Below are 9,777 nucleotides of genomic sequence, written 5' to 3' on the forward strand. Positions count from 1 at the left end.
TCAGTCACGTCAGCGCCCTGCCGTCCACGACGGGACTGTGCAGGGGTTACCGGCTACTGTGCTGCCTAAACTCCTGCACCAAGGACGAACACGACATGGGGAGACAGAACTGGGTTCCTGTGACCTCGGGACCAGCGGACCGACCGCTCCGCCTCGCTCGAGACCCCCGATAGGCCTCGGATGAACTGACCGAGTTCCGCCTCGCCCGAGACTCCCGGTAGGGCCTCGGGCGAACTGGCCGTGCTCCGCCTCTCCCAAGGCTGGGCTCGTCCCGCAACCTCATCGCCTCCGCCTCAAAAGTCGCTCTGGCTGGCTGTCGCATCCAATTAATGCGCCCAGCTGCACCCACTACGTAAGCCACGATCGGCAGTGCGCCACGACAGGAGCGACGGGACAACGGTCAAATCGCCTTTTTACCATCCCTTACTGACAATACAGGGTACCGTATCCTGTAGACGCATGTTCCGCACTGTTTCGCCTAAATCAACTACGACGATGGCCGCCAAGACCCCACATTGCCACCTGCAAAGGCCTCGGCACAGCGGGTCTCGGCCTCAGCGCAACGGGTCTCGGCACAACCGACTACAGCAGCCACCAGGCCTCGGCACTTCACCAAGTCAACAAATGTACAGGAGCGCAGCATGTCGCCGGCCTTGGAAACCACACCGACTAGACACCGACGGGAACTCCCACGACGCCACGCTGCTCCAGGGAGCAGAATACGTCAGCAAATAGTAGCCTTCTCATGTACTTCTGGCTTCCTCCTTGTGGCTATAAAAGGAGGTAGCCGGTACCATTTCTAGGGGGAGGAGAACAACGAGTAGAAAGAGGAACTCAAACTACACGCTTCTACGCTGCTTGAGAACAACGCCTCAAGCAGCCCGCACCACCCCCGCCGAGATCTGGGGCTAGCTCCCTCTCTCACCTAGCTTGTAACCCCCTACTACGAGCACTCCGGTGCAAGGAATACAAGATCGATCTCCCAGACTTGACGTAGGGCGTCGACTGCCTGAACCAGTATAAACCTTGTGTCTCTTTGCATCACCATCCGGGATTAGGGGCACGCAGCACAAATTCACTCGTTGGTTGAGGACCCCTCGGTCCGAAACACCGACACTAACGCTCGATCGGACGTCCAGCGCTAACAAGTCCGTTTAATATTGGTATAGATATAGATATAGATATAGATATAGATATTTATATACTAGCAAATGTGCCAAAAACATACTCTAACAGGCTACCTATCAGACTACCTACTTTTGTTGGCCTAAGTAATTCTCCCTCATACTACCTACATCTATTGGGCCAACAAATCCGGCTACCTATTTGTCTTCATCTCTTTTTCCTCACGACGCGCTAGGAACCGCCCGACTCCGCACCCGCAGGCTTCCCTCCCCGTCGCGCTACCGTCCTCGGCGGCCCTACCCCTACGCGCGGTGGGCCCTGCTCGCCGGTGCGGGGGCCCTGCTCCCTAGCGCGGCGGCACTCCCTCCCTGGCGCACATTGACCTCCTCTTCCCCCGGCACCGGTGGGAGGCGACTTCCCGGCGCAACCTCTGACCGGACCATGGCGGATCCGGCCTCCACGACAGTGGCCGCGCCTCCACCGGCCCTGCCCCTCCTCCCCTCCTTTGGTGACAACTTCATCCATGGAGAAGAAGACGGAAGAGAGAATGACATGTGGGACCCGCCTATCATTCTCTACGAGGATGTGTTTGAGTAATCTGTTTTAGGTAGTACTGCTTGAGTCGAGAGCAAAATTTGGGTAATAGAAAAATAGGTAGCTATCTAAACAAACATTTAGGTAGTTTAGTTTAGGTAGTACTGTTGGAGATGCTCTAAAGTCCTTTTGGTCACAAGAGTATAAACTAAACCCTATTTAGGAATGTGATTTGTCATGGAGCATCCAAAAGCGTTTCTATGTTTTGAACCAGAAACATGGCCCAAATAGTTTCAGCGAATCTTTATTAGTAACTAAATGATTTAACTGATTGTTGCAAGTAATTCTATTTTAGCAGAGTAATATTTCTAAAAAGAATTTAGAGAAAAGTTTATAAGAAAAGCCGGATAAGGCACGAGGAGTCGAGGATATATTCGTTATTTGTTGGTGAGGAAACTTAGATGAAATTACACATATTTTTTTTCGGCCTAACCAAATTCATTGCAATGTACATTTGGGCCTCGGGACGTCTGGGCTCGAGGCCCAATCACTACACTTCCCCATGAAGTCTCATATCGTATTCGCACGCCATCGTCATCCAAGGGCCAGGGCGAAACCACACCGCTCCAGCCATCCCTGCCTCCCGCGCCGCCGAAGGCAGAACCCTCCTCGTCGCCTCCTCCCCTGCCCACGCCCGCCGCCTCCCTCCAGCGAGACCACACACGCCGGACTCGGCTTTGTCGTCGTCGCCCTCTTCCCCTCCTCTCGTCTCCTGTAATGGCGTCGAGGGGAGGCCCCTCCGGCTTTGTCGGTGAGCCCTAGCCTTTTTCGGATTGCGCGCTCTAATTTGTTGAATCCTCTTTCTCGAACTAATAGCGATCGGGACCTAACCCTACTTCCTGTCCTGCGAGGGATGGATGGATACTCCGATCCATCTGTTTAGTTACGGCGAATTCGCGTTGTTGGCTTGTGGCGCTGTCCCCTGTGGGATATAATAAACTCCATTGTTATTCGGCTCTCCTGATTGTGCTTGTGCGCGAGATTGGTCTCCGTGTGTTGCATTCACCCGACACTGTCCTGTGGCGTAATTAACCTAAAGTACTATTCACTAGTATTATCACCTTCTTCTGAATTTTCAGCCCGAACTGCACCTCCGTGCCCTGTTTTACCCACACCACTGGAGCTGGGAATAGAGTTGGGAATAGGAATTGTTAATGCCAAGGCCTAGATATTTACTCTATGCATTGGAGCATTGGTCTTTAGGGGATAGATGTTTTCTTTTGTTCTACGACTATGAGCACATTCAGTGTTTTGGAATGCCACAAGTGCTAACTATTGCTTGATGCCCCATGCAGATTATTTTCATAACAGCACAAAGCGTCATGACAGCAATAAAGATGTATGTGTTATTTTCCCGGTTGCTGCTGTTCTGTTTGGTCGTTTGTTTTTTATTGAAATATCATCTGAATGAGTTGTAACTACTGTTACCATGTCTCATCTCATGCTTAGTTTGTTCTACCATTGCAGAACACAAGTCAGCAAGGCTCGAATGCTATCAGGGTGCAAAAAGAAAGGAAAACAGAATGGGCAAGACCTGGAAGAGTTTTCAATAGAAATATTACTAGAGGAGGTTACTCTCGAAGTTCATTGCCTGGTAAACCTTCGTATGCAACATGCTTACAAAATAAAATGGCATGTTTTAGTTTCATAGAGAACAGCAGAGTATATTTTCTGCAGTTCTTTTGGAAGCATTATTATGTGAAAAATTTGACCTAGCCAGAAGATTGCCTCCCTTTTTTATGTACAGTATGCACCATAGTTTTTATTTGTATTTATGATTTATATAGGTTGTGTAAATCCAAGATCAAGCTGATATTTTCTCGGACATTAATGGTACCATCTTAGGCCTTGCTTGTTAAGGCTCTAGCTGTTAGTCGCTGAATTCTTACTCTTGGTAGTAGCAGAATTCTTACTCTCATCGAGAGAGGATGACACTAGGAGTTGGGGCAATTTTCTGGTTTATTTCTCACACAAATGCCATACCAACCTGAGGGGTTGGGGATACATATTTATAGGCTGCTAGCCAGCCAAGCATATGCCAAGATGCTAGATGCTAACATGCTGTCCTTGATGCTAAACAGATGCTGTCCTAGATTGCTAAGATGCTGTCCTAAATGCTAAGATGCTGTCCTAGCCAGTCAAGGATGCTGTCCTTGATGGGCAGCAAGACCACCATGCAGCCACAAGGACCATATGCTGCAGCCCCACAAAGACCAGCCAACACAGAGACTTATCCCATCACTAGCTCACACTTCCACGTCAGATCTAAGTTTGTAGGCCAAATAAAGTGGTTTGAACTTTTAATTTAGTCTACAAAATAAAACAAGTTGACTCATCCAAACAGAAAATACCCTATAAGGCTGTAATATATTTTTCAAGTACAGCTATCGCTGGCCATACTAATCCTTCAGTTCGCCTTTTTAATGCTGATTGTTCTGAGAATAATTTTCTAGATATGTTCTTATGTGAGCCTGTGGCATGCATGGTGATTTTTTGGTTGTAAAACAGATGCCTATAATGTGTAGCACGTTTCTACATAAAGCCGGAGTTTTTTTTATTTGATTTGCTCAGTTTTACTGTTGCTACTGTTGCATATGAGTTATTTTCAACCTAGCAACCTATTTGCTTCTGCTCTTAGCCTTCTAGCCACCACCCATGTTTTCATAAAACACATTAAACATATGGAACATTATTTACTCAGATAAAACATTGACATATGTGGATACTATGGCAAGATGGAAGTTCTTGACCTCTTGTACTTGCATAGCATTCTTATGTAACATCTATTAACTTTTCACAGTGGTTATGGCTATATATTCTGAGGCAGCAGTAGATGCTTCATTCTTATGTTGTATATCAGTAACTAGCACCTATGTTATATGTTTAAAACATTGAAGTACAAAAGTTATTATGATTCGTCACTTGTGTTTATTAATCCAGCATTTTGGAATAAAGCTTCTTTTAACCTTTTGACATTGGACACTTTCAGGAGTCACACAGGAATTTCGGATCGTCAAAGATAACAGAATTAAACTGAAAAAAGTTAGTGACACTTTGCCAGAAGCATCTCAGAATGGCGATTCTAGCAATGAATGTGCTGTTTCAAATGTTAGAGATAAAAGGTAGAGTATGCCAGCCGTCCTCTATGGCCCTTTGTATTCTTCTTTCCATGTAAAAAATGGAACATTGTAGCGGTACTCACTATTAGAAAATATTGCATTATTTCAAGATAATTGCATAACACAAAATTATGGATATAGCTGTGGATTCTTAATCTTACGCACTGTTTTCTTCCATCTGTGTTATTTGTATTTTTTATATGGCTGCTATATGTGAACCTCCCCCCCCCCCCCCACCCCCCACCCCCCACCCCCCGCCCCCACCCACCCACCCCCACCCCAAGTGGCAGTCCTCATTTCTTCATGTTTTTAGTAGTTTTATCAACATATTTCTATTAACTGTTTGCATTGCTTTAGTGTATGTTTACTAGCATTATTGGCTGCTCTGCTTTATGATCTGATAGCTGCTTTATTTCTTTGCTGCATCATTTTCACCAGTATCACATCTGTTCATATATGTCGTTATCCTGTTTCTGAAGCTCAACTGAAAAGCTAGCTGCCCAACACCGCTTGGTTACTTGCAATGCTAATGGGCATGGAGCAGCTCATGCTGACAATGGTATCAAAAGTGCTACTCAAGCCCATGATAAGGAAGTCAAGCCTTCTATTGTCCTAAAGTTGGAACAGTCTGAAGGGGGACAAGCATCATTGGTTGGTTCTCATGCAGTTTCTGGAAAGGGCAACCAGAACACGGTGGACACTGCAGCATCAGGGAAAAATAATTTTGGTGGTGAACTTTGCTGTTCTTCATCAGATCCAATCCATGTACCCTCTCCTGGTTCTAAATTAGCTGGAACTTTTGGAGCCATAAAGCGTGAAGTTGGAGTAGTTGGTGCTAGGCAAAGGCCATCTAATAGTGCAGCAACAAACACATCTGCTTCTAATGGCTTAGTCAAAGTGGTATCAGCACCAAAGGGTAATAATCCTTCAAAAGAGCAACAATCTAGACTCTCTAGTGTCTCTCTGAGAAATAACCGTTTTAATTTGCCTGTACCTTTGAGCAATAAGCAATCTCATCATGTTAGTCATACAAAAGGTTAGCATTTCCATGGGAACTTCATACGATGACAAATCTTGATCTTTTGATAAATAAACAAATAGCTTGATTATGATGCCTATGTCCAACTTTTTGTCACACATAATTATTTTTTCCGTAAGAGTAAGACATCATGAATGAACATGCATGTTCATATTATACTTCTATGCAGAAAATTATTAGTGATTTATTTAATAAGGCATTCACCGAGTAAAACTTCATTTTTTTTTTCTGGAACTCCCCATCCATTAGACCCATATTTTCTCTTTACATTTGCACCACATTATCCTAAGCTACTTGGAAGCTAGATGCTATCAGTGTCACACTGAAAGGGGTTACATTTTAGATTTATTGAATTTTTTACCAGCCTTTAATAAATCAGAAAAATGTTTAACTGTCATCAAGGAACCATGTGGAATTTTTTTTATATGCATTTCTGGAGGGATAGGCTGTGCTTTTTCCATCTTTATTATTGGTTTACCTTGGTCTAGCAAATTGATGTTTAAAAATACTACTCACTTGTATGCAGTTAGCCCACATCTGGAGTGGAAGCCCAAATCAGTAAGCCCCAGCTCTATCAGTCATGGAGTTACTGCTGCACCTCCTGCTGCTCCATCACCTGTTGATGATGGAAGTACAACAGAAGTGTCTGCTTTGTCTAAGAAGCTTTCACATGCTAATGTATCACATGAACATGTTATTATACCGGAGCACATCAGGATACCAGATTCCGAAAGAACTCATTTCATCTTTGGTTCTTTTGAATCTGAAATTGATCCAAAGGCTTCTTTAGCAGCCTCTTATGATATTGTGGCTAAAGAAGACTTGAATGATCACTCTCCTTCAAGGTCCGAAGCATTTTCGACTAATACTTTGTAGCATGTTTCAAGATGCAATTGTACCAGCTCCAGTGTTTCCATCTGACAATTTTTCTTGACTGTCTACTTAAAACTATTTCATCTTTAAATTGAGACTTGTTTTTTTTTGTTGCCTACAGCCTGGCAGCATTGGATTCCACATCAACCGATGGGACTCCTAATGGTAGGATGGATAATGTTGTTTCCTGCAGTCCACTTCCACAGTCAGAGTCTGCTGTTTCAGTTTCTGAACATCAGCAGTCATTGACGGAGTGTGTGGAGGTTCGGAGTCCTGGTGTTGTCGGTGAGTATGGAACAAATGAGATGATTTCAAGCAAGGTCACACATTCTCAACCTCGACTCCAGCATCAGGAAGCTACACAGAATTTTAAGGTATCTCACTTGAAAACATATGACAACATTTTATTTGCTTTCTTTGTACTACTCATTTATATACTTTTGATTTTTTTCTTAAACTTACACTTTATGATGTACCAGGCATACGAGCCAGATTCTGGTTATGGGATGTCATTTATTACTAAAGTTGTGGATGGTGAAGCAACCCAAAGTATGGCTTATTCATCTGAGGTAAGATCAACATTCTGTTTCCTGGTTGATATGTTTAGAAACTGTAATTTTATCTGGATCGTTTGTTTGCAAACTTTTCAAGCGTGAGAGTTTTAAGGTTGAAATTGACTGTCTTCTGCTTTCTTTTGCACTCATGGGGTCTTCCTTTTGTAGGTTTATAGTTGCGATTAATAAAATTTGCATTGTTTAGCATTATGAAGATTTATTCGAGAACCTGCCTATAAGAACCTATTAGCATCTAGTTGCGTCAGGGACTTGCACTCCTATTACTATTAGTACATATTTGGACCTTCAGTAACCTTTACGAACATCAAGTGCACCTAAACAACTAAGTTTTTGCAATGAAGTGCCAGATGGGATGTATATTTAGTTGCCTTATTTCCCTTACTTTACACTCTAGGCTAGTATGTCTTTTCAGAGGTTGTATTGTATGATGCATGGCTGTTGGCTCTTAACCTGCATGAGCAATAATCATGCTAGTATCTGGATTCTGTTGCTAGTGCTTATCCATTGCCCCAGGCCTATGTTCATTGGCAAGGCTTTACGACAACTTATGTGAGATTATGTTGGCAGGCCATGGTTTTACATTCTGTAAATGCCTATCAGTTACCTGCATGTACAACAACTCAACAACCAGTGCCCCAGATGTTTTCTCAACAATTCCAAGTGCCTCAGTATCCAAACTTTTTGCCATATCGGCATGTTTTCTCACCACAGTTTGGGTCTCCAATGGTTGTCCCAAACTATTCAAGCAACCCTGCATTTCCTCAGTTGCCACATGCCAGCAGCTATCTGGTGATGCCAAATGGAGCCTCGCAACTAGCTGCCAGTGGCATGAAATATGGATCAAACCATCAGTATAAGCAAGTGTTTCAAGGAGCCCCTGCTGGATATGGCTATGCAAATCATAATGGTTACCCTGTCAGTAACGGTGTAATTGGCGGCACAGGTGCTATTGAGGATACCAATATGAGTAAATACAAGGACACCAACCTCTATGCACCCAATCCACAGGTAGTGTGAACTCTTTTCTGGACCATTAACTATTTCTTAAGGTTCTTTGGTTCCTGTTGTAATCTATAAGCATGACTATAGCCTTTTATTTTCCGTGACTGTCAGGTTGAAACAGCAGATTTATGGGTTCAAAGTCATAGAGAGAGTCCCAATATGCCATCTGCACCGTTCTACAATATGGTGGGACAACCAGTGTCCCCCCATGCAGCATACTTACCACCACACAGTGGCCACACTGCCTTCAATCCCGCCCCTTCCCATCCTGCTCACTTGCAGTACCCGGGCTTTGCGCATGCACTGCACCCAACATCAATGACTATGGTGCAGAACCCGCAGGCCATGGTACATCAGCCGGGTGCACCGCCATTGGCAGGAAATCTAGGCCTGGACATGGCTGCCATGGTTCCTGGTAGTCAAGTAGGAGCATTTCAACAGAACCAGCTTGGCCATCTTGGCTGGACCACCCAATCCTTTTGAGATTTTGACGTGCTTCTATGATTGGATAAGTGAAATTTCGGTTCCGTGTTGAGAGAGAACCTAATTGAAGTGCCACGCTGTAATATGCAGGATAGACCTGATGATTACCAGGTTTTTGTTTTATATTATTGATAAAAGGGGAAACCATTTTATAGTGCCGTTGTGATTTTCATGAATATCTGGTTTACTGTTTACTGTTTACTTCCAGTTTCTTGTTCCAAAATTTTATTATAAAAGTAATAAAACTGAATTGCCATTTGATTTGATTACTGGTGGTCGCAGAAGCCTAAGCTCACCTAAAAAATCTTCAACTCAAACCAAAGCAAAATGTTGCGTAGTAGCATTATGCCGCATTGCATTACTGCTAAAGTAGTACTTTGTGCTGTCAAAGTGATCCAAAATGTAGATGTTAGCTGCTTCTCAAAAGTGACTCACAACTATTAACACAAAATAAAATAAAAAATAAAATTTCACAAAATGAATTTCACAAAAGTGCCTGAAATAGCTAGGGGTTTTCGGTCTGTTCCGCCCCGCAAAATGCTTAAGTCTATTTTACTCGAGGAATAACCTCACAAAATGAAAGAGGGAATAGGGTCATATAGAGGTGAGTGCAAAAAAAAAAAAAAAAAAAAAGAAACAGAACAATTACGTCAGCCAACTGTAGCTGGTACGGTTCTACATAAACGCGTCAGTGAGAACGCAGCCCACAACAGCGGCGACCGTAGAATAGCCTGCCGAACAGGCCATTATCCAGCCGCCTTCGGAAATTAATTAACAGAGGCAGTTTACACAAACCACATGTGTAAATAGATTTATAATGACGGTAGAGTCAGTGGTTCTCAATCTGACACCAGTAGAATGCCATCAGTTTTACTAGCCTTTCACGCTCGCGGTTTACAAATCAGACACTAAAGATGCAAAAGTGCGGCTCCTTTACCTTAGCTTACTCGATTTATAAATCCTAGCA

General features: G+C 43.7%; 1 protein-coding gene across 2 annotated transcripts; it reads left to right on the top strand.

Annotated features, from left to right (window-relative positions):
- The first annotated feature begins 2,269 nt into the window (after window positions 1–2,269).
- Window positions 2,270–8,964, top strand: LOC136542400 (uncharacterized). 2 transcript variants are annotated; one of them, XM_066534807.1, is made up of 10 exons: window positions 2,270–2,470; window positions 3,015–3,058; window positions 3,187–3,313; window positions 4,709–4,841; window positions 5,318–5,754; window positions 6,404–6,722; window positions 6,872–7,124; window positions 7,230–7,319; window positions 7,893–8,333; window positions 8,439–8,964. In XM_066534807.1, exons 1-10 carry the CDS (start codon window positions 2,437–2,439, stop codon window positions 8,808–8,810), a joined length of 2,250 nt encoding a protein of 749 aa, XP_066390904.1. In that variant the 5' UTR covers window positions 2,270–2,436; the 3' UTR covers window positions 8,811–8,964. The 2 variants fall into 2 exon arrangements, with proteins under 2 accessions (XP_066390904.1, XP_066390914.1); XM_066534817.1 differs by having other exon boundaries at window positions 7,926–8,333.
- The last annotated feature ends 813 nt before the right edge of the window (window positions 8,965–9,777 follow it).

This window comes from Miscanthus floridulus, chromosome 1 (genome assembly GCF_019320115.1).
Source record: "Miscanthus floridulus cultivar M001 chromosome 1, ASM1932011v1, whole genome shotgun sequence".
NCBI lineage: Eukaryota > Viridiplantae > Streptophyta > Magnoliopsida > Poales > Poaceae > Miscanthus > Miscanthus floridulus.